The sequence below is a fragment of the Leishmania panamensis genome (assembly GCF_000755165.1).
Source record: "Leishmania panamensis strain MHOM/PA/94/PSC-1 chromosome 33 sequence".
Classification (NCBI taxonomy): Eukaryota; Euglenozoa; class Kinetoplastea; order Trypanosomatida; family Trypanosomatidae; genus Leishmania; species Leishmania panamensis.
This window is the reverse complement of record NC_025880.1, coordinates 883,557-907,731: the sequence shown is the minus strand read 5'-3', so window position 1 is coordinate 907,731 and position 24,175 is coordinate 883,557. Positions and strand designations below refer to the sequence as shown.

The 24,175-nt window shown below is 56.7% G+C and overlaps 5 protein-coding genes across 5 annotated transcripts, besides 4 other annotated features; all 5 read right to left on the bottom strand.

The window, feature by feature from the left end:
* Window positions 1-2,043: 2,043 nt before the first annotated feature.
* Window positions 2,044-2,107: a repeat region.
* A 776-nt stretch (window positions 2,108-2,883) lies between these two features.
* LPMP_332330 (hypothetical protein) lies at window positions 2,884-3,711 on the bottom strand (the record flags this gene model as incomplete). The annotated part of the gene is made up of 1 exon (XM_010704022.1): window positions 2,884-3,711. One exon carries the CDS (start codon window positions 3,709-3,711, stop codon window positions 2,884-2,886), a length of 828 nt encoding a protein of 275 aa, XP_010702324.1.
* Window positions 3,712-4,431: 720 nt separating this feature from the next.
* Window positions 4,432-4,704, bottom strand: LPMP_332320 (hypothetical protein; the record flags this gene model as incomplete). The annotated part of the gene is made up of 1 exon (XM_010704021.1): window positions 4,432-4,704. The coding sequence occupies one exon, from the start codon at window positions 4,702-4,704 to the stop codon at window positions 4,432-4,434; it is 273 nt and encodes a 90-aa protein (XP_010702323.1).
* A 1,706-nt stretch (window positions 4,705-6,410) lies between these two features.
* Window positions 6,411-7,186: a repeat region.
* A 138-nt stretch (window positions 7,187-7,324) lies between these two features.
* Window positions 7,325-7,665: a repeat region.
* A 324-nt stretch (window positions 7,666-7,989) lies between these two features.
* LPMP_332310 (hypothetical protein) lies at window positions 7,990-9,183 on the bottom strand (the record flags this gene model as incomplete). The annotated part of the gene is made up of 1 exon (XM_010704020.1): window positions 7,990-9,183. One exon carries the CDS (start codon window positions 9,181-9,183, stop codon window positions 7,990-7,992), a length of 1,194 nt encoding a protein of 397 aa, XP_010702322.1.
* Window positions 9,184-10,944: 1,761 nt separating this feature from the next.
* Window positions 10,945-14,382, bottom strand: LPMP_332300 (hypothetical protein; the record flags this gene model as incomplete). Its single annotated transcript, XM_010704019.1, has 1 exon — window positions 10,945-14,382. The coding sequence occupies one exon, from the start codon at window positions 14,380-14,382 to the stop codon at window positions 10,945-10,947; it is 3,438 nt and encodes a 1,145-aa protein (XP_010702321.1).
* Window positions 14,383-16,216: 1,834 nt separating this feature from the next.
* Window positions 16,217-16,347: a repeat region.
* A 2,432-nt stretch (window positions 16,348-18,779) lies between these two features.
* Window positions 18,780-23,030, bottom strand: LPMP_332290 (hypothetical protein; the record flags this gene model as incomplete). The annotated part of the gene is made up of 1 exon (XM_010704018.1): window positions 18,780-23,030. One exon carries the CDS (start codon window positions 23,028-23,030, stop codon window positions 18,780-18,782), a length of 4,251 nt encoding a protein of 1,416 aa, XP_010702320.1.
* Between the last annotated feature and the right edge of the window lie 1,145 nt (window positions 23,031-24,175).

Genomic DNA, 24,175 nt, shown 5'->3' with positions numbered 1-24,175 from the left:
CGCGCACGCTCCCCTGCGAGTATCGGCTCTCGTATGCGCAGTCTTGTGGCGTAGCCGAAAGAAAGCCGGTAAAGGAAACAAAAAAAAATTGAGAAGAGCTCGCTGGTGTTGTTCCTCCACCCTTGTCAGAGAAAAAAAGGTGAGAGGTGTACGGTGGAGAACGAGTCGAGTGGGGCCTGCCACGAATGTGTCAGTAAATTTCTCGTCTTCTTCAGTCTATATCACACTCTCTCTCTCTTTCGCAGAGTCCAGATCCCTTTAGCGGAAAGTTGAGCGTTACTAGAAAGTTCAAGTTTGGGGTGATGTGGACCGTCTTCCTACTCTTCGCCCCCCTCCCTGCAGCACTTCTCGACAGTGGAGGTGAATTTGATGTGCTAAGCTGTTGTATGGGCGCACTGTGCGTATGCGTATCACAGATTTAGGAAGTGAAATAGATGGGGAGCGCGTAGAAGAGGAAGTACAGCCGAAACGTGAAACATGAGCAAGAGAGGGGTGATAGAGTCAGTAGCTGGTTGGGCACCGCGCGGCTGCGCGCACCCGCGCCCGTGAACACTTCCTTTTCTTCTCCGGCGCGGGTGAGGGTAGAGAGCGATGAAAGACGGGAGACAGAGCTACACCGTGGCCATGAGTGAGTCAGCATAGTCGCCTCAGCCGATCCGACACCTGGCTTTGTGAGCGATTCCGCTGCTTACACGGTGGCGATACCAGCCAGAAAAGGCTGTGTCTTATTTCAGAGTGTATATGTGCAGTGCTTTGTGTACCCACAAGAGTGCCGTGCCACCCGTCTGTCCAGCTTCCTGCCTCACAGGGCGGGGACACCAAGGCAGTTAGGTGGGAGGAACTCACTCTGGAGATGCGAGAAGTGGAAGTAACGAGCAGAAAGAGCGAGGGACACTGCAGCTGTTTAGCAAAGAAAAGGAGGCTTATCAAAAACACTGAGAGGCCGAATACAAGATCGCGCTTCCCGTTGGTAAAGGAAACTAAGCTCGGTCCTCCTCCTCCCCCCCCCTCCACTCACCCCGATCCCGCCGCAGTGCCAAGGTCCCAAGAAAAGCGTACAAGGAGGAATAACGAAAACAAGGGAAGAAACACATGTTTGGTTCCTCCGCAAGGGAGGAGGGGGGGCTCGCGTACTCACCTTCTGGCTTAGAAGGGTGAAGAGGAGGGTAAAAGGAGGAGAGAGCGAGAGAGTCAGTCGTCAGTATTCACTGTGCAAGGTGCGTCTTGGCCATAGTATGTACCTGTGTTTTTCTGACCCTTCCCAGTGGTTAAGTTGAATGCTTCAGGGTAGCTGAGAGCTGCTTGAACGGCTTGTCTGTCTTTGAAGTCATTCGCGAAAGGGTCGAACTAGGAAATGAGTAGATGTGATGCAGGGCCCCTTTTTCTTTTTCCGTTCTGGGAGACGGCGACCGACCCAGGAGGCGTTCCACTTCATCCTGCACTCCCCCACCTGCCTACACATGAATTTGCACAGAGAAGCCTCACGAGGTTGCCGTGATTCGCCTACTCTTAGCATTTATTTTCCTTTCCTCGTTCGGTCTCACTAATAGTGTGCATACTTCACGCAAAGATGAAAGCAGAGCACTCTTGAAGAAATATACTCTGCCCCCACAGAGCGCAGTCTCTCTACTGTTCCTGCGCATGCCTACGTGACGAACAATGCTCCGGTGGTCTACTGCATAAATCTCGAGCACGATGGCGTAGGAGAGCACCGACGACTTCCACCATCGAGTGCACGGGTCCCTAGAGCGAGAACTAGACCCCGAGGTGGGGGGATGTACATGTCTGCCTCCTCTTCTGCCGAAAAATGTGCCACACGTAAAGAAAGTGTGGCACATTTTTCATGCTGCTTTGCTCTGCATTGAGGCTTTTCTTCGCCTCTTTTTTCACCTGCAGCGTCGCCTGCGCTGGTATGCCTGGGACTACGCCTGTTTTGCCTGTCAATACGTTCTTCGTCCCAATCGCCTGCCAGTTCATTCCATCTTGTCGATGTATTTGCTCTCACCAACACCAAGATCCCCGCAGCTGCACTCGAGGACACGTGGCAGGCGACCTGGCTTTCCCACACAGAGTGGCGTACTGACCTCTGATATCACGCACGGAGTTGACCGGCAGCATCAGGGTGGTGGTGGGAGAGAGGAAAAGGAAAACCAGAAAGCAGAACCCCTCCTTCTCGCCTCATTTCTGGCGAATCCAGAGAAGGTCGCCTTCAAGCCCGCAGCCGCAAGCTGGAGAAACGCGCATCGTCGAGGAAAAGAACGTGTCAGATCTTCTAAAGAAGACGACACGCAGGAAGAGACTCTGCTGCGTGGTACGAGTCCCACCCCACTCGACGCACCCCTCAAGGACGTGTGCAGGAACTCGAGTGTGGTAACGAGGCTACACACATCCCAACACACCCAGTGGACTTTCCTCATGGAAGCAAAAAATGCGGCTACGACGATCCAAGCCTCGATCTTTCCTTCCACCGGACAACTGAGAATTTATCCTACACAGCAGTTGCGTTAGTGCGGCACCTCTCGCAGGCCTCGTGTGGGAAAATCTGCTGTACCGCAAGGCTCTTTTAAAGCTCCCCCCTTCAAAGACCTCGCGAAGTGCATCTCCACACACACACACACACACACACACACACACAGGTGCAGAGTAAACAGTTTGTCACAACATAGAGGAGGGATGAAACGATACAGATAGCAGCACAGGCTGTGGTCGCAGAGAGTGAGAGAGAAAAAGAGAGGTACTGCCCGCTCGCGTGCATTTGGCTCCCCCCCCCTCACCGACCACGCAGTGCAGTTTGCAGTGACAGACAGCCCACCCACTCGAACTCACAGACACGCAGACTTACTTGAGCACAAAGGCGTGCAGTGTTGAAACCAAAACGCCTGTTTACGACTCTGCCGCGTTGAAGCGAAAGATAGATGCCTTTACACGATGGTTCACCCCAGTCAGGTACGGGCGGGTCTGGTAAAAAAAGAACATCACCAGCGGAAAGCGCAGGAACTCCAGCGTTTCGTTCACAACAAAGGCAAAGCCGAAGTTGGTGTACGTGTCCCACGCCTCAATCCGCTCGAAAAACATGTCGCGATCCATGAAGCTCTGCAAGAAGAAGAAGAGAAACTCAAAGGCGGCATCTTTCGGAAGCAGCCCGCTGGCGAAGCCAACGTAGAGCACCGTCAAGGGTGCGACGTAAGAAACAAGGTAGAGGAGTGTGAATGCCTTCCCCTGTCGCTTAAAGAAGTTGAAGCCCTTCTTCCACCGCCGCTCCTTGTCTTCCCGCATCCGGTCCAGCTCCAGCTCGAAGGTGCGGTCCGACTCCTCTGTCACCTCGCGCAAACGCTCCCGCTTCCTTTCCATGCCTCCCCGTCGATGCTCGCGCGCGCTAAAGAGGAGGCTGTTCCCCTTGGAGGCCTTTGAGTCAGCCTCGCTCATGTACTCCTTCGTACTCTTGGTCACCCATCGGTGGTGCATCGAACGCTTGTTCTTGTTGACGCCGAGCAGTGTGTCACTCGACTGCTCAAACTGAATGAACCGCTTCGAGTTCACAAGGAAGGGGGGGGCCGCCGCGACGCTTTGGATGTCACTGCTACTGCTGCCGCTGCCACTGTTGCTACCTGCCAGGCTACCTCGAAGCCCACAGGGGCTCAACCTGCCAAAGCGGAGCGCTGACGATGCGGCGCTGCTGCGCAAATGCGTGCCGAAAATGCGAGAGAGCATCCCTTCGAGGAAGAGCAGAAGAGAGATGAGTAAAAAGCTGCTGAGGTGGTGCGAAGAGGAGTGTTTTCTCACTGATCGAGGAAGAAGCGCTCGAAGTCGTGCGTAATAGCAAGCGCGCAGAGCAGGAAAAGGGTGTATCGATATCTCAGAGCGGTCACCCGTTGAATGGTAAAAAAAAAAAAGAAAGTGTGGTGCAAGAGAAAGTGAGGGGCTCCGTTGCGGCGAGGAGAGGAGACGAACACGACGCCGCTGTGCAGTGTAGAAAACAGAAAGAGGAAAGGAGAGAGGGACAGCGATGGGGGAAGGACTAAAAGGTGCGGCGCAAAGGTGACGTCGGTACCACAACGCCAACACGTTCAAGTCGTACCATCACCACCGCCACGGGCGCGCAGCCTAAGCCATGTGAACAGCCTTGAGAAAGACAACAGTCCTCGGTATTACAATCCTAAGAAAGAGATATGGGTAGCGGGAGGAGCCTGCTCTGCATTCCCATGTGTTTAGCCAGCCCCTTAACGGGGCCTGCGTACGCCGAAAGAGAGGCACGTCGCTGCCGCGTCTACCGTCACACTAATACAGCGCTCACATCTTGCCATCGCTTCTCTCCGGCTGTACGCTCGGCCGTCGGTAGTTCAGAATGGCCATGCGCCAGTTTGGTAGTTGTGAGGCACGTCGAGTCAACCGTACGTAGCTCCACTTCCCTGCCTCCCTCCCCCCCTTCAGCTACACTGCCGCGCTATTAGTCCACTTACCGCACCGCAAGCGACGCACAAAGCGGTCCATCCAGCGAGAAAAGTGATTCGAGTGCGGTCGCATGAAATAGTAGAGGAAAAACACGACAGGGAGACGCACAACCTCGATCAACTCACTGATAGTGATGGCAAAGCCTAAGTTCATCCAAGTGTTCCACGCGGTGATGCGGGCCTGTAGCACGGCGCGGTCAACCTTGTCGCCCATCCAAGAGAGCACAAAGTCGAGGACTGTCTCCTGGCGCATAAGCCCTGCCTCAAAGGCGAAGTAGAAGAACGTGAATGCCCCAACGTAGAACGGTAGGTAGAAGATGGAGAAGTCCGCACCTTCGCTCTTGACGGTGCGTCAGGCACGCCGCCACATGCTCTCCTCGTCCGCTGGCGTCGCCTCCATCTTGCTCGCCGCGTCGGCAGGGTTACTTGAAAGGTTGCTGATCACCGTGTGCTTCCGTACTCTGCAGTACAGCAAGACCCACCACATCCATGGGAGTTGCGGCTTCGGCCGGTGCGCTTCCACTGATACCGGGTGTTGCGCTAGTTTCAGGGGATGCCTGTGTAAGCTCCACAACCGCAGAAGCATCAGCTGCATGCGCTGGCTTCGCCGCAGAGACTGCTGCCGAGTGGGCGGTGTGCCTGGACATCAGCAGTTGACCTCTGTTCAGCTCGAAAGCAGAGGCTTTGTAGTGGGTGGACCGCCGTCGGCCTGTTGGAGGCGCACCACATCGTACGGTCTGGGTGTTCGTCAAGGAATTCCAGTCTGGCAAGGGGGCTGGCTTACTCGAATGCTGCACTCGAGCTGGGCTATACCTGGTGGCAGCGGGAAAGGATCTTTTGATGAAAGGAAAGCCACGCGAAGCACCGAGTAGCCGCCAAGAACCTCCCAGGACACTCGGTAACGTCTCCAACAGGGGGGTTCATACGGCGAGAGGGGTGCTATACATCAGCCAGTGACGCCGACGAGGGCGGAGTGACGCGCAAAGACAGAGAAGGCAAAAGGGGGGAATCAAAAATGACCTCTTCAGCGAGCAGGAGAGACAAAGCGCTGTAGAGATAGAAAGGCAGGCAGCGCAGGCGTACATGCCGCAGTACGGGCGGGCATCGGTCGTTCGGGTACTGATGAAGCAAGTTCCTCGAAAAAAAAAAAAAACAGCGTCGCCCAGCGCTTCAACAAGCATGAATGGAGGTAAAGAGAGAAGAAAGCGAGGAGGGTATACGCGCAGCACACCCAACGAAATCAACTGAAATCATCCAGCAGAAAGGCAGGTAAGTATGTGTGTGTGGGTGTGCCTATAGGACGCTAAAGCGAAACGTCGCCGCCGTCACACACCCGAGAAAGGAAAACAAAAAAAGCTCAAAAGAGACAGAGAAAACACCGCAGAGCGTGCGAAGAAAATACGGCAGCCGCGCGGCGACCACACTGGGTGATGTGCTTAGCAGACAAGTTGTTCGTAAGTAAAGCGATGACGACTACTGACAGGGTAGAGCAAGAGAGGAGGAGGTCGGAAAGCAGGGGGAGAGGTGCCAGGAAAGTAAGAAAGAGAACGGAAGGCAAGGAACAAAATATGAGAGTAGTGCTACACCAGAAAGGGGCTTTGCTTCACCCCCCCCCCACCCCGCAGCAGCTAGCGATATAGTGGAGAGTACAACAATACGTGCGGCTGTTTTTTGCCAACACGGTAGAGACCGCCGAGCGATCTCGCCTCAGAGAATAAGCGCCTTTTCACGCGTTCCTCGGGGTGATGCACAACAAAACACCGGCACTTGGCTCGGTATAATATCCTACCACGATCGGTCGCTCCACCAAGAGGGAGATCAAAGAGCAAAAGATGCAAGAAACCGCAAACGACAAAGGTCGCACGCGGGCACAAGGACGCGTCCAAGCTACCAGCTGGTGAACGACAAGAAGGTGGAAATGACGAACAAGCAACGCTGTAGACAACATTTTTTCCTTCGACGTGTCCGTTCTCCCACAAGCAAGTCAGTAAGTATACTCACACAGACACCCTTCACCTACCCCTGCTACACGACAGCTAAATCGCGGGTTGTCCAGGAAACACAGTCCTGCCACCGAATCAGGCCATGCGTCCAACGGGCTCTGCTCGTCCCGGCTGTACATACGCGACACACGATGGGCGCCGCACGCACCTGGGTGGACAGCATGCTTTCATCCATGCGAGCCGCATCCAGGGTCCTGCTCGGAGGCGGCGGCGACGGCGTCGGTCGCGCGGGTGGCGGGGGCCGGCCAGGGGTGCCCCCAGCACCGGCGCCCCACCAGCCATCCGGCCGAATGCAGGAGATGCCGCGTGCTTCGCACACATGCGCTAGGGGGCCGATTGGCATGGATCGCATCGCGCCCTGCCAGTCGGTCCCTCTATGTCCTCTGACCCCCGCATGCCTTGTGTGGATGCGGCACGCCATGCCAGCTGTGCTTGGCAGCTCGCACGAGCCGTCCTCGCATTTTTCGCTGTATCGCGCCTGGTTCCAGCGCGATGCTCCGGTCTTCCTGGGCTCGCTGCCTTCATCATCTTCCGCCTCCGGGGATGCCATGGGGGGCGTGTCTGCATGGCGTGCCCGCAATGCACCGCGGCAGGCGGGGCGTTACAAGGAACCTGCGGCAGCAGGGACACTCCGCCGTCCTCCTCCCTCCCCGAGCCCGCACGCCTTTGGCAGCAGTGGGTGTGTCAGGGGGGAGAGGGCCCGTGCATGGGCATGCGGCTGCGCACGGAGAGATTTTTCGACAGCACCGCCGCGCTTCTCGTCTCCCGCTACGCTACAATGCCGAAAACCCCGGGAGACCAGATGCCCTGTGGCGCCTGTGGTGGTGCAATGAGTCCCTTGCAGAGTACACACTTGTATTCAGGGTTCGCCAAGCAGCCGGGCACAACAAACACTGTATGGTGTTGTTCTGCCGCACTGCAGTTCCACCCGCAGACACCGCAGGCTAGACCCACGACTGTGCTCAACACCACCGCAACACTACACAGGCAGAACAGTAGTAGGTAGATGCACATATTTGTTGAATCGTCTGCATCATCCGTAGGGGGGCTGAACTAAACGTGATCATAACCGCAAGCCTCCCAGGCACAGCGCCAGCCTCAGACCTGCCCGCCGACGCCAAGAGTCCGCACAACCGTATACCCGAGGGACGGCTGTTTGGCTTCCCCACAAGAAGTGAGGCACCAGAGCCTGGTAACCGCGTGCTGAGGTGGCTAACATCAGGAGTAAAAGGAAACAAAACGTGAAACCTCCGAGAGTGGCAAGCCGGCGGCATTGATAAAGCGTTGCGTACTCTGTGCTTCTGTGAAGCAGTAGCAACGCTGGCCCGGAGCAGTATCCTCGCCTCATCTCTCTATCGTGTGAACCAGTTTGAGAAGTCAGGTGTAAACAGAGGAGTCGCTGGGCAGACTGTCACTGTCTACCATCACTCGCGAGCGGCTAATGGTATACGCCTCTGGCTCGCTCCACTCTATGAGAGCATAACTACCGGTTTCGACTTTGCGGCTTCTATCTCGCCACCATGTCATTGCCGACATCATCGCTCAGACTGCCGGTCTCTCTGCTGCACCTTCTCCCCTTTCACGGCAACAGCGGCACCAGAGCCTGAGGTCGCCATGACATCGCCCACAGACTCCATCTCCGCTTCCAGCACCGCGTTATCGTCGAACTCCACTGCTAACATTGAGCCCCTGGTCCTACTGCCTTCAGAGGGTGAAAACGTCGAAGTCGCAACGGTCGCGGAGGCGCTGTTACGGATCGACAGGTATTCTGCCACAGAGTCAACGGCTTCCTTCGAGAAGAAGGTGCAGTCACTGAATGTGCCGCGCTTAGCCCCACCTTGGGTGGCAGTGTCGTTATTATTAGCCATACTTGTCAACGCAGCGTGATACATGCGCTCTGCCTCCTCTTCCAGCACCGACTCCATCGACTCCTCTTCTTCCGCGGCGTCATCGCAGAGCTCCCTCTTGGCGTCCACCTCGCTGTCGGCGTCGTCGAGGGCTGCCTCTAGAGGTGCAACCCGCCATAGCTCAGGGGAATGGTGCTCTCCCTGAGTGAGCGTATAGGCTGAGTTAGTGATCACATCTCCGTCGGCTGCCCTTGGCGCCTCCTCCTCCAGCTCATCGATGCCCTCATCAAGCATGCCATTCGCGTCGCCGCTCAGTTCCTCCGAGAGTTTCTCTTGAAGCAGGGCCTCCAGAAGAGCCGCTTCCGCCGTCGAACTCGCAGGTGAGCAAGCAGCGTCACTGGTGCCTTTGAGCCCCGTTCCCTCAGGCGATGTGTAAGCTACGAAAGTGAAAGAGTCCGCTGGCGGAAGCAGGTCCGCACCATGTCGGTGGTTGCACTTCAATACCTCACGCTCCTTCTCCTCTGTCAGAGAGCTAGCAGTAGCAGAGGTGTCCGTGTGGTTCTCATCCACTTCGGCAAGCAATTCTTCGATAGACGGCGGCGCCGCCGACACGTTGGGGACGGGCTGCAACGGAGGGGCCCGCCCATCTGCCGCTGTATCTACCGTATAGCGGCCGGCGTCCGTTGCATCAGACGATGCACACACAGCTGCTTCGGCGATAAGAGAGGAGGCTGGCTTATCCTCGATGACGCTCAACGAATGAGACGGCCACGTCAACGCTGTTCCACTGCGCCGACCCCATTGGGAGAGCAACGCATCAGCGATGACATTTGACCTACTTCGGCCAGTAGCGCCGTCAAGGTTTCTGCATGAAGTGTGCATGCAGCGATGCTCGTTCACACAAGGGCATACGACGCATGGCGCCGCCGCGGCTCCCATCACGGAACTCGCACTTAGGCAAATACTCAGTCGCCAAGGAATCGCTCTATGCTGCGCAGATTTCGACCAATGGTGACAGACGGACCTCACGCCACGCAGTACCAAGATACCACGCGATGCAAGCATGACTGTGCCGAGACGCCCCCTCGGACCAGCGTAAAGATGACCCATGGCAACACCCAATTACTACTGCGCGCACGTGCTGAGGTAGACGCGGAAACAGTTCAGAGAGCGGCAAGGGAGGAAATCAAAAAAAAAAAGCGCCACATAAACACAAAAGGCTGAGAGCGATCAGACTTTTGGGTCGCACAAAATGTTCGTGTCTGTGAAGAAGAGGGGCCCCTTGAGCCAAGGAGCTGATGAATGAATGAATGAGAGAGAGGGGGAGGCGAGGTAGCCAAAGAGGAGAGGAAGGCAAAAGAGGCAGCCGGTGAGTACGTTCGGGTGTCTGTGTGTTTTGCGCGTGTCTGTGCCGACTGGCTGCTGCTACGCGGCACGCATGAGGAAGGAAGTGCAAAAAAAAGGCTCCCAGTCAGGACGTGCTCGCACGGGTCACGGGGTGCTCAGGCGTATCTGCAGCTCAGTGATGGTGGGTGGGTGCGAGCGATGTCAACTGTGACAACGGGGTTGGGTGCACGTAGTGTGATAGTGAAGAGGGAGAGGAGGAAGAGGCCAGCGGCGCGCAGGTGAATGTTCTGTAAGGAAATACCTCTGCGTGCATGTAGGTGGGGGAGAGATGCGGTACCTGGCACTTTGCCCTCAGAGCTGCGGAGGCTTTCACACATGCAATGAATGGTGAGAAAGCAAGGGAGAAGAAGAAGAGTGAGGAGAGGAGGTGAAAAAGTTTGCGTGTGTGTAGTGCTACTTTGGCGCTAGAGAAGCGGCGGGGGGGGGGTTGTGTTGACGGAATGCAATGGCGCCAAGTCGATGTAAACGGGCTCGCTTCCAGTACACAACGGATACAGCCGCCCACGTCTCTCACGTCAGCGAAGCGCGCTCAGACCCGCCCCCGTTCACGTATCCGCTGCCCACCGTAGAAAGCGCGCACCGAACGCCAAAAGGGGAGGAGATCGAAAAGGAAACAAGAAAAAAGTGCGCCTCTGTCGCACACGCCCGGCCCCCATCCGGTGCGTCGATCCCGACAGCCCCTCTTTCTCTCTACGAGAAAACGACGGCGCAGGGGGGGAGGAAGAGTACCGAGAGCAGAAAGGCGAACTTGATGATGGGGTTAGTGTGTGTCTGCGGGCGTATGGGCCGTACTGCGCTTGGGTCAGATGAACGGGCTCAACTCTTGACGATGGGCGAGTGGTACTGCGAGCGGGAGATGGAGGAGGGGGGAGGGGTGGGTAAAAGGCAAACAGCCCCCCCCCCAAAAAAAAAAAAAACACCGCGCACGCGTGCTGCAGTGCAACACAGGGGTCACGCCTGAACACGCTACGGCAAACAGTACGGCGGCAGGTGTGGAAAGATCTAGCAATAATACAGGCGGAAGAGATCAAAAAGGAACTAGAGTAAACAGCGTGAGTCTAAGATGGGTGTATGTGTGGGATCTGGATATACAAGTGGTGCTACGGGTTGCACAGCCAGAGCTGAAGGCCACAGCGACTCGCTTTGCGCTCCCTCCGCGGCTGCAGCGGCAGCAGAAGAATGAGCCTGCCAGGAGCCGAGTCACCAAGAGGGAGAGAGATGGGCTTTAAAAAACAGCTATTCATGCGTCATGATCCGCAGGAGGCCGTCGATGAACTCGTCCATCAGCGTCTGCCACGCGTTCCTCTCGCTCCCCAGCGGAGCCAAATACGTCTTCTCCGTCGGGAACGCCATCTTATGAAGCAAAGAAGAGTCGCCTGTCACGGACTCTACGAGCTGCTGCGAGAAGCCGCTCGCGGCAAGCGTCGCTGCACCGTCGATGTGGACCGTCCACGGTGCCGAAGGTGGCGATGGTGCAGCCTGCAACGGCAGTGAAAAGGCGCTACAAAGGGCTGCACCTTGTCCCTCACCAAAGATTTGCGGATCAGGTGCGTGCCGGCCACTAGCATTGAACTCGTTTTTCCCGAGCGGAGACCGAAGCAGCGATCGTGCCAGCCCTGCGCTCCGCCTCTCGTGATAGCTCGCGCAGGCGTCATCTTCGCCTAGCAAGTTCTCCATTGCCCACGCACGACGGTGTTCGCTGCACAGTCGGTGCCGTGAGGATGACGTGCTCTCGCGCCAGAGGGATTCTGTGTCCGCCTGCTTGGCCTCCTCCTCGCCGACCACCGACAGGAGCGGGCCTATTGATGAATCATGTGAGCCTACAGCGGGAATGCGGGAGAGCGCGCTGTCCACGGGTGCAAGAACAACGGATGCGCCGCCACCATGGGTAAGTGGCATAATTGGGGGCGAGGAGGACCGCGAGCCAGAACGCTGAACTGATTCTGGACTGAGTGCAGCCGGCAGCACCGAATCCTGCGAGGCACATGCTGCCACTGGAGACAAAGATGCTCGCTGCTCTTGAAAGTAACGATCAGCCCACCGTTGGAACACATCTGGCGGAGGACACTCCCCTGTGAGCAAAAAGCGCAGATCCTCCTCCTCGTAGTAAAGGCTGCGTATACAGGCTAGCAGCCTGCCTTCGAGCCCTACACAAGGTGAAGAAGGTGGCAGTGCTGATTGCGGCGAGGCGGTTCGTTGATTAGGATCCGATGAGCACATCGAAGTTGTGGGCCCCTCTGGCGCAGCCTCATGACAGCTGTAGCGGATGAAGTCATTCTGTTCGGGCTCTCCCTCCACTACGTTGCTGAGCGCCGCATCTTCCGCCGAGTCAAACTTGTCCTCGCCGCTGAGCCAGCGCACTTCCTCGACACCAACGAGTGCGACTTGGTCGTGAGGCGCACTGACTTTGCTGCGGCAGTTCGAGAGACGAGACGGTGCGCCTCCAGGGGGAGACGGCGAGGTGGACAGCGAGAAGCTCCTCAGCCGCTTCTCCTCATCCTCATCATGAGCTTCCACTGAGATAGGGGTGAGCAGACACAACAAGGGACGCAAACCCGCGGAGGGTATTCGCTGTAGGCGCTGCGTGGACTGTGGCATAGCAGTGAGGCTGCGCGCCTCTCCTGGAAGCGCAGGGAGAGAAAGCTGAGCTGAGTGCGCACTCACGAGATCCTTGTCAGTCGCGTCCGAGCAGACAGTGTTGTATATGGAGGTATCTGGGAGACGACGATGATGCTGTTGCGAGTCAACCAGTCTATAGGCAGCGCGCTCCCTGCATATAATGTGGTGCAATTGCGCACCCTCACCTAGCGCAAGCCCCTCGCGGGCAGCGGCCTCCTCTCGCTGAAGGAGGTCGCAGCGCGGCGCGGCGAGAAATAACTGCTGCTGCTGCACTTCCTCGACGCAGGGGCAACATGAAGAAAAGTGACCAAAGCGCCACCCATCCTGCGTGCGACCGTGCGTCCGCCACGCATGCACTGCCGACAGAGACACCTGACGCGATGATGGCGACAGCGATGGCACAGCACCAGAGTGAGAGAGCGGGATAGTCTGCAAGAGGTGGTGTGACAGCGACGGTACGGCCGAGGCAAACGACCAGCCCTCGCTATGGGCGTTGTCAGCATCGTGGACACGCTCCAGTACGAGCCCGCCTACGCCACCGTGAGCAACAGCATGAACAGCGTGTGGAGATAAACTCGCGGAAATGCAGGCGAGGGAATCATCTGAGGTCAGCGGCAGCGCCTCGAAGTTGTGCAGCGACTCCTCTGGCGGCGAACCACTGCGTAGCAACACAGGGGGCATGACGGTTGCGTTTCTCTTGGAAAGCAGCACGTCACACGGCGACGTCCGCTGTCGGAGCTGCGACGACCCCACCGATGCGTGCCTGAGCGGCGAGGTCACCTGGTGTGTTGCGGCGGGGAGGTCATGCAAAGGGGTGACGAGGTGCGCAGAGTCGACGTGAGGCCCCGTGGTCGGGGCTTCGAATGACGTGCCCTTCCGCCTGAAGGCAGCTGTGGTTGGTGCACAGCCCACTATTATGCCAGCTTGAAAGGTGTTCTCACTGCACGCTTGCTTCGAACTTGGCAGTGGTGAAGAACAGCGGGTGCGCCCACCAACCGCCTCACCTTGTGTTGTACTACAGAGCAGAGCCTGTCGCACTCGCTGACCCAACGGCTGTAGCTGCTGCTCTTGTGGAGTAGTTGAGGAGCAACCGATTCCTTGACGGTGGTAGTGCTTCGCACTGCTTGAATCAGCAGAGAGGGATATAGCAAGCGAAGACGGCGCAGCGAATGTACAGTCTGGTCGGGCGTTCCTCACTTGATCACACTCATCACCACCTCGCGTGGGAAGAGAGTTCGATACGGCCAGGCCGCCTTTGCCCAGGACATTGGTGGATCGCGTTTGCATCCTTTCCCTTGCCGTCACCACCGTGGCAGAGGTGCCACAGTGCTGATACGCCTCCGAAGGTGTCCCAGCGACTGAATGGTATAGCGACGTGAGCAACTGTGCGTGTGGCTTACAAGCGCCACAAGAACCCATGTGAGCTACTGGTGCATATACACGCGTCTCAGCCTGGATTAAGTCTGTCGAGGAGGAGGAGGAGGATGCCCCTGCTGGTCGCCAGTTGTGAGGACGAGGACAATGGCTGTGGGTTATGTGGCAAGCGTGTCGTTGCGTGCCTTCGTCGTGGTGGACACCTTCGCAGTGCCGACTGCCGGGGTGTAGCGGCTGCCTCGCCGCTGTAGTGGCTGCTAAGCCATGGTTAGTCCTAGCTAAAGCCTGAATCAGAAGAGGCTCGGCCAAGTGCGAGGAGCGATGACGTGCTGCTGGAGAAGCCCGAGGCGACAATGGCGGTGGCGTCGACGGAGGAGGAACTACGGCAGCAGCGCTGGTGAAATAGTCAGATGGTACTGTCCGCCGAGATGAACGCTGGTCAGCCGACACAGGTCGCAGCGGTGATGACAGCGAAGACGGCCGTGCCACTGCTGAGGGTGCGAACAGAAACGCGGTGGTGCGGGTGTACGACACCACACGTGGAAAATCTCTTCGGCAGACATTCTTGTCGACATCAAGCCTGCCGTGATGCCTCGAAGCACTGGGGCCACTGCTAGCGATTGTGGGAATGGATGGAGGGGTCACGAATACCCCTTGAAAGGTATCGAGCCACGAGGGCATACATTCCAGCTCCGTCACGAGGTGGAGCCAGGCAGTGGTGAGGAGCGGACGAGTATCTGCATGTGACAGCTGATGGGGTACAGGGGAAAAGGGGGGCAGCGGTTTCGCCCTGAAGTGACTCAAAGCTCAACATGCCCAGAAGGCGTGCACGGCGAAGTGGGGGAAGGGGGCATCGCTCACAAATAAAAGAGAAAAGATAAGGTGGAGCTCGTAAAGTGGATGCATGTAGAAGAAGAAAAACAGAGCCGTCACTCGTTAGGCCTGGCGCATGACAATGGACAAGGGAGACTTTGAGAGGGGGATGCGTGTGAAGCACAAGACAAAGCCAACACAGGTGTGAGAAGGGATGCGATGGTCTCCGCCTAGGCAAGCCTTGACTGCTGCGCGTGCCTCCAGTGCAAAGGTCGCAGAGGCACGCGCAGCAGCACACGCCTGCCAATCCATCACGGCCATCAATTCCTTCGAGGTGATCAACAAGGGAGTAAAGAAGAGCCCCAAGTAACATGAAATCTGCGAGTGCGCTTACTTGTTCCCTCTCTCAATGCGCGCGTACCCGGTGACAAGCATCTCTCATCACCTTATCGCAGCTCCCTTTGCCTTCGCCTGGTCTCTGCTGCCTCGCCGACAGCATTCCCTGCTTTTTGGGGGGGGAGGCTCTTCAGGAGCGTGAAAGGCACCGTCCCTCTCTCTCGGGCCTCTGACACGCGCAAGAATTGTACTTCTTCTCCGCCTCACAGTTGCCCTGTTGCTCTTGCTGAATTGTCTTATACGCTTTTTTTTCTTTCGTTTTCGCAGACGTTATATGGTGAAAAAGAGGTTAATAACATAATGAAGAACAGTGAGCATAGATTGAGGGAAAGGGGGGAATAAATAGTGCTGGCTCTTGGACAGCAGAGGCCTTGTCGGGTCAGCACCGCACCCCGATGCATAGAGGCACAGAAGTTGTGACAATTGGCGGGAACAGGCGGGGGAGAAGGGGGGCGGGTGTAGGTGCATGTGTAGGTCAACGCTCTCAGTCGCCCTCTCTATGTCAGGATTCGAAGCAAAACATATACATGAAGGAGAGGGAATCTGAGAAAATAGAAGAACATGTTCGCGTCTCTGAAGAGAAGCCCTCCGCCAAGCAACGATGCTAACCGTGTCGACAACTTACGGTTAACCTACATCATGAGAAATGCACGCACATTAGTCTTTTGAAGAGTAAAACAAAAAGAGAGAAGACCAGCGAAGCAATGCTCTCTTCTACGTATGTGTGTGCGTGTGGGTGTGTGTATGTGTCGCTCACTCTCGAGTTCTCCCCTCTCCCTTTTCCTCTGGTGGGTGCCTCCCATCAACTCTCCTTTTTGCACAAGTGACACACTGCAGCGCAGCGATGGCCTCATCACGGCGCTGTGATGGTCTTCGTGACTCGATAGGCGAGTCAAAGAACTGAAACAAACAAATAAACAGAGTTAGCGTCAAGCACAGAAAGAGAGAGAGAGAGAGAGATCATGGCTGAAACGAAAGGTACGGCAGCGGGCCGCCGACAACAACAGGAGAGAGAAAAATGAGGGAAAAGGGGCTTGATTTGGCGAGAAGGAGGTGGGGGAAACGGAAAAAAGGGGTGGACACTCACAAATCAGAACGTGGAAAACGAGAAACGCACGCACGCACGCACATGAAAAGAGAGAGAGAGTGGCACAATGAATGCACATGCAGCAAGAGAGGAGGAACATAAGCCTCGATAGAGGCTGCAAAATAATAAAAAGAGAGTACATGTACAGACATGTGTGTGTGGGTGTGTCTGAATCGGCGCACACGACACAGGTCGACCCTTTTCACTGGAAGCGCTTCATTCAGCACAGCACCAGCCTCAGACCTGCCCGCCGACGCCAAGAGTCCGCACAACCGTATACCCGAGGGACGGCTGTTTGGCTTCCCCACAAGAAGTGGGGCACCAGAGCCTGGTAACCGCGTGCTGAGGTGGCTAACACCATTAGGATCGAGACACAGAGAAGACAGAAAAGCACGAGAAAAAAAGAAGCGGTGGACAAGAGAGAGGAGAACTATCACAGTGACATTTTGGCGCGCACAGAACAAATAAGGAGGGCGAAAAGAGAAACATCGAAGAGTGAGAAAGCAAAACACCAGAACACACAGAGAGAGACAGATGGAGGGAGAGAGAGAGCGCGCACACACGAGACACGATAGCTGCAGAAGGCCGCTTCCTTTTGTTCGTTTCGGTTTGTTTGCTTTAGAGCGCGCAAAAGGAAGGCCAAAATACGGAGAAGAGAAGACGCGTCCCATCCGCCATCGAACGCTCAAGGCCGGAGTCCATGGCAAACAAGCAAACACAATGACGCATCCGCACGGCGGTGACTCGCTGGTGAGCACAGCAGGACGAGTGTTTCACTTGCCCGCTCGTCGTTATTGTCGTCTGCGCCCACGTCCAACACCCATCCCTGTTGCTTCGACTGCAGTGATGAGAAGTGGGGACCGTGGAAAGAGCAACGAATGATGATGCCCTCATACGCACGCACACTTTTGACCAACTCCGCCGGAGGCTGTGTTGAGCTTTGATACCGCCTAGCGAAAAAGGAAGAAGCAGGGATGGTAACCAGGGAAGCACGCTGCGGGCGCAAGCGCACGTAAGGCTGCTTTTTTTTTTTCGAAGCGGCGCGACTGAAGAGGAGATTCGGTTTAACTGCTCAGCGTGTGTTTGCCCTTCTACTCCGGAAGAACAAGATGGCGAACAATTCGGCGGAGAACAGGAAGAGCAGCGCACGTCACCGTGGAAGAGATTTCAACGCGCAGCGGTACATGCGATAGAAACCCTATGCAGGTGGACAGGAATGCAGTGCAGAGGAAAGCATGAAGGCGTGCGTGTATTGGGGGTAAGCAAGGCGCTCCAGTGCCACGATGAAATTCAACCATCACTGCCATCTCCTGTTGAGCCCTCAAGGACCTCGAGGAAAAGGCAAGAGGCACGGAAGCAAGATATAACCCATAGGCGAGCGCTAGAGCGCGCACACGCGTGAGGGAGCTATAAGAGAAAAGCGCGACTCCACTGCAAAACAGAACAATTTCGACACGTACCGACCTCAGCTCATGCCCAGGCACGAGTGTACACACACACACACGGTAAACCCGGCCTCGACCAGATGAGATAAAGGCCAACAGGAGGGAGAAGAAAGCTGCCAAACATAAAAAGAAGAGAGCGGCAGCAGCGGCGGCGGCGGTGGGGACGCAACAAGACAACGAAGATGAATGAGGCAGACCATACAGGCGTACTGGAGCATAGGAGCACACGCACATGCCTGCATTTCTCTTGGTGAGTGCCAAGTGCGCGCGTGAAAGAGAGAGAGAGAGATGGATGACCGCGGTGTGCATGCAGTCGTAATGCAGATGATGAAAACTAATAATCAGCACGAAGAGAGAGGGCGAGGGTGAGTACACGACAGTGATGGCAAGGAAGAGGGGGGCACCTTAAGAAGAAAATCAGGAACACACAGAGAGAGGCACACACATAGAAAAAAAACGGGCCTACGTGGAGTAGTTATTGTGTAATGGAATAGGACGACGACAAGAGAGAGAACGCGCGCGTGTAAAGAGGGATGAGCGCGCATGAGGGAGCAGAAGAGCGGGAAGCGGAAAGAGTAGACAGCAACCCTGACAGCGTGCAAACCTCCAGCTCCTTCTCCTCCCTTGCTACCCATTTCTACACGATAACGAAGAGAACAAAAAAAAAAGAAGAAAACTGGATAGCTCTATGAGGCGGCATATTCGTCATACGCGCACACACATATACACGCGCACAGCGAGAATCAGCACGGTGTGAACGAGAAGGAAAAAAAAAAATAATAAAAATAATAATAAAACAAAGGAAACGCACCTGTAAACACCCTCTCCCTCCCCCTTCATCCTTTCTCTCTCTCTCTCGCTCGCTCTCTTTTCCGCGTCGTATCGGCTTCGGAAACCCCATCCGTGGCGTCATAAAGGTGGAAGGGGGAAGAGCGGGAGGGCAACGACATCGGCCTATTCACACAGGCCTGTACAGAAAAAGCGCATGAAGGAGGGGAGGGGAAACACAAGGGAAGAGTAACGAAGAAGCGAGAAAGAAAAACAACAAGAACAACAACACCCACGCACACACACGCACTAAGAGCTCATCGCCATTTCTATGGTGCTCGAAAACATTCCGAGAGAGAGAGAGAGAGAACCGAAGTACCGCCGAGTACTTCGATGGAAACGATGGCCTAGGAGAGAGAGCAAAGTGATCACAATCGCTGCCTCCCCCCTCCCTTCTCCCTCCCTTTGCCACTCCTCGCTGATTCCTCAGCGACAGTATGTACACACTAACTCACTAAAACACAAAACGAAAAAAAAGGGACGAGAGAGGCCGTGTGTTTGCTCGCCCTTCATCGGAGACACTCCATCTGCTGCTGCCATCCAGACTGAAACAGTAGTCCGCCCAGAGACGATACAACGCAGGCCGGCTGCACATCTGTGGAGATCTTCCACACCTTTACCTTTGCTCGCGATCCGTCGTGTGTTGGTGACAGGACAATGCGCGAATCACTCTCTGTGGGGCGTATAAGCACAGAGACGTGGTCCTGCTGCGGGGCCATGGACCCGCAAACAGCGCTCTCACCTTCGCCAACCCCCACCTCCCCTCGCACGCGCAGACGCACAGGATAATGGTCGTCTGTGTGACTCATTACTGCAAGGCCGTCAGTGGGGCACACCTCGAGAAGAAACAGATAGCCGTTCTTCTCTTCGCTTGTACGTGTACGCTGTTGCGGCAGATGCGCCGCGCCTGCGTCCGTCGGATTAGCGTGGCGGGCCGTGGGGCGAAGAGTGTACGACCGAGGCCACAGCGCCTCCGCCGCTGCGACCGCCAGCGAGGGGCGGCGCCCTGCAATGGAGGGGGAACGAAAACTGACTACTGGAGAAACAGACGTAGTGCTAGTCGCAGTAGTTGAGGTGAAGCGCAAGGCCGGGGATGTGAAGGGGCTGCTCAATGGTAGCCCTGTTAGGACATCCGCTGGAACTTGCGGAGAAAGCGGCTGAGTATAGCCAGCAGGCGAGAGTGCACCAGGCAAGACCGGCTGTACGACCTCCCCCGCACCGCCTGTGCTGATAATGATCTGCGTCGTGCCAGTGAGCACTGCCAACATGTGCACCGGGTAGCCGAGGGTGCAGGAGGCTACGGTCGTCTGCGTTACGACGCGAAACACGCGAATGTCCGTCTTTGTCCGTAATACCGACGGTGGTGGGCTTTGGCCCTCCGCCACCTCCGTCGGCTCCTGCCACGCAGTGGCAAACACGAGGCTTGGCGCTGGTGTGTGACGGGGACAGGTGCTGTCCAGGGTGGTGATGAGCTTCGAAGAAGCGCTCCCAATCCCGAGCTCGTCATCGCTGACGAGGGAAACAAGAGAAAAGGCGTCAGGATCGTCTTCATCGGTATCCGAGATAAAAGCCTGCTTCTCTGCCGGCGATCGAGCGTGACGCGATGGCACCAGTGATTCGTAGTCACAGTGCATCCACGCAAAGCAACGTATCGGTTGGGCAGCATCACTCACCACGACTAGAGGGCTAGCACCGTCACTGTGTTCAAGCATGGCATGGAAGTTGCAACTGCTGCTCTCACGAGACGGAGTGCCGGCTGATGTGACGGTGAAGGGGAAGTGAGACGGCAGCCGCGACAACGACGACGACGACGACGACGGTGTGTCCGACACACGAGGCAGTTGTGCTATGCGGTAGACCAGCAGCCTCGTCTGCGTTCCAACAGCGAGGTAGCTTTGGCTGCTCGTCACCTCTAGGTTGTATACGGGCTCCCCAACATTCACAGCGTAGTGAAACTTCGGCGCCGGCGTGGGGACCCCAGACGCCGACTGCAACGGCGGCGACGACCTCGTTGCCGGAAAAGCCCCGGCGAGTCGAAGAGGTCGCCCAAAGCGATGCACAGGCATGCATGGGTTCAGACTGGCCGGAAGAGATGCCATGGCACGATCTAGACATGCGCTTCGCTCACGACAGGGCCTTGCCTCACTGGCGTATTGCTGCTCCACCGCGGTGACAACAGGTGTTGAGGACGGCACGGTGTCGGGGGGGACACTACATAGAAAGCTTGTCTGACGCAAGTCGTAGCGAGCCAAGTGACCAGACTGATCTCCAATGTACAACCAGTGATCCATCACGCGCAGGACGGAAACTGTGTTGTCTCGCACGGCAGGCCAACCATGCACCGTAGCGGTACTCACGTTGACCTCCGAGACTTCATTGCTGTCACCAACACGATTTGCGCGTCGCAGAACACCATACTGCGCTAGTCGCACTGTATGCGTGCTGTGCGCATGCCCCTGTACAGTATCAAGAGCAACAGGCGTGGCATCAGGGGCCGTCGGCGGGCACCTGGTGTAGCCGTACACAAAGACGTCGCCTGCCCTTGAGCCGAAGGCGGCGTAGACAACCACTGGCGGTGACGCCTCGGGGGTGCCGGCTGCGATCGAGACCGCTTCCCACTGCGCGAGCGACAGCCGCTCTGTCGTGGTCACTGCAGTCACCTCCAGCTCGCCGTTACGCAGCATCCACGTAGGCGGCGCACGCTCAGGCGGAAACAGCCGGAACGGGTGCGTCTTGCCCACGCACCACACTTCCGTAGGCTGCGCGACAAGTATGCCGAAGCAACCCCAGTACAGCGGACGATGTCGCGCATCCGTTGATACCTCGCCGGCGGTGAGCGCCCGAATGAACTGAAATGTGTCACGACTGTTACGCTGAGGCTGCTGCGGCTGACTGTGCGTACGCGAGTGTTGGGCGCCAGTGCTGTCGCGATGACGGCGACTCCCACTGAGATGGTGCGCCGTCGGAAGCGTCGTGGGTAGCATCACCTCGGCTGGCGAGACGGTGGGCCGGCGGACAGACGAGCAGGTCATCAAGACGTCACCTGAGGCAGCTGCAGACGAGCCTGTGACGGACGCGCTGCGTATCGAGTTATCTGTGTGTCGAACAGGTGTAAACAGGTTCTGCGGTGTTGCAATCTGACGCATCATGGCCAAGGAGAAAAGTGTCGAACGAGAGGCACCGCGGTGGCGGACGGCATGAGACTGCAAGGAAGCACCAGTAGTCGCTCGCGTTCGCCAGGGTCCTGACGACAACGACCACGCTGGAGTCGGGGAGCCCACTGAAGACAACGCTACTGGGGTGGTGCAGCTCCCTTCAATAACGCGGTCAACAGGGGTGAACAGAAACGATGCTGAGGTCTTTTCCTGCTCGTCATCGGCGTCATCTTCATTGCCACAGCAAGGGATAGGGACCACAAGCGAGCGATGCACTGGCGCTGGTGGCGGAGGCGTGTCACAGCTTACGCGTTGCGCCGTGCTGCTTGGCAGGATTAGCGGGGTGGTGACGACGTCGAGACGGTCCAGCTCACCCGCTGCCGATGATGCGCTCGGGGAGTTGCGCGGTGTAAAGAAATGTGCCTCGGGAGGATCCATGACCACAACAGGATCACTGTGCGCCGACCACGGCGAGTGCGAGTAAGCCGAGGCTGCTGCAACACCGGCACCGACGCAGGTGCGCTGTGCTCGCTGCACAGCATGCAGGGAGCGCGCTGCGTCGCCTTCTTCGGCGGCTGACAAGCCAAGAACGACGGCTCCACAAGCCTCTTCGGCCTCACACCTTGAGTTGTTCTCGTCACGCGCCAACGGAAGCCAAAATGCCGTCTGCGTTGATCGTGACCACACTGGGGGTGCCCGCTGAAAATAGGAAAACGGCGCCTCTGCGTGCGAAAGATGCTCACTGCTGCATGATGTGCTCTTGGGCCCCGCAACATCGACCACACGCGCAACGTTGTGCGGCGCGTGCCTCGATGGCTGCCACAGACAGGTAGCAGCTGCGGCATCTTCTCTCCGGTGCCCCTTCTCCTTAGCCTGCGGGACTGCGGATCGCAACTCCTCACTTATCAGTGCGGTCGACCATCCTCCTGGGGCTACTGAGCTATCCAGAACGGAAGCCGTCTCTTGTGGTCCACCATGGGCAGTGGTGGATGACGGAGCGTTGTGGTCTGGCAAGTCTATGCGGCGTGTCGTTGCTGCCTCCATGACGCTTACATCCGGCGTTGCTCGACGACTTGCCCGATTTATCCTCGTTGGTGTGCGCATGGGAAACGACAAAACGCTCGACGGACGCCTCGCCTCTGATCCGCTCAGCAGCGCACTTGTGAGGAAGCGTTGATAGCGATCGTTGTCGTAGGATGTACTGTGATAATGTGGTGTGTGCTGTTGAGACGATCGACTAAGAGATGAGCGGCGAGCCGGCGTGAGCTCCTGCGAGAGCGTCGCTACTGTGGTTGTCGAGGATCCCGCGGCCATGGACCACAGCACGGGGGTGGCCAACATGTCGCGCGGACACATGGATGGTGACGACAGCTGATTGGCATGTTGAGAGGGCAAGTACGCACCAGGAGCAGCGACGTGGAGTGCCGAAAAAACCTTTTTGTTGGCGACTCCAACGTAACGCGTATCGGCGCCATCGTGAGACTCGAAAAAGTCCTCGATATTGGCACCGGCTCCTCCGTGCTCTTCCTCTTCGTCCACCACAGGGGCTGCAGCGCCGCACGGCGTCAGGATCCGATCGGCAGCGACGCTGGTGACCCGAAGCATTTGTGAGCGGTTTTACGTCTGTTGTGTTCTGCAAGTGCCAGAGAGAAAGAACACACAGCGTTGGCTCAACACTAACGCACACAGAGAAAAAAAGGGGGAAAGAGGGTGGCCGCGTTGGTCGCACACTCGAGTGAGGGTGTGAAAAACGAGCAAGATGCCCACACACTCGCAGAGATAGGGGAAGAGGAGGAGGAGGCGCACACACACACGGGCGCACAGAGAGACAGATAGAGAGAGCAAGCCAAGGAGAGACGAGGCACGCGCTGACAACTGCACTGTCGAGAAGTTCCACCAAAAAGGCGCACGATAAACAATCCTTCGAAAAGATAACGAAGAAAATCTCTATGAAAACGGAGGAGGACCGGTACAATGCGGTAGCCTCAAAGTGCTCGGCCTGCTGTGCGGCTTGTCGTGTTATATGGAGGCGTCTCTCTCTCTCTCCAGAGATGGATGGGCAATGCAAGGGTAGCAGGGACACCGTTTGCGCGTGTGCATATACGTGGGTGCGCAGAAGCACGACGCACTGTAAGGAGGGAAAGAAAGAGAAATGCGGAAAGAATGATAACGAGAGAAAGCAGCATTTAAAGATGAAGCGTACCTGTCGAGCTCCCCCCGCCAGGAGGAGTGTATGGGGTAGTGAAAGGAAAGGAAGAAAAAAAAAACTGCGTGGTGGCAATGCGGTCCCTCTTCGCTGCTGCCTGTTGCGCTGCCCTAATCGAGTGCCGTACAAATCGCACAGGTGAGTAAGCAAAACACACGTACACGCAAAAATGAGCAGTAGAAGAAAACAGAGAAGGCTAAGGTATTCAATGAGCACCAGCCTAGCCTCTCTAAATGTGGGAGAGGAGAAATGACGTTGAGTGATATAAATCAGCGACCAAAAAAAAAACTCAGATGTCGCAAAGTTAAAGGAGAGAAGTTGGAGGATAACGGGCGTGTACGTGAGAGAGAGAGAGAGATGAGATGAGATCGACTTTCTACACCATGTGTTGAGAGCGTGCTCTGCGATGGTATGCTTGGATGCCAAGCGGGATAAGTCCTCCACAACCTCTGTTCCGAGAAACTCGAATCAACGCGGGTGAGAGTGAGGACGGAAGTTGCACGCGACACCCCCATCCCTCGAACTGATTAGGGACTCTATTTAA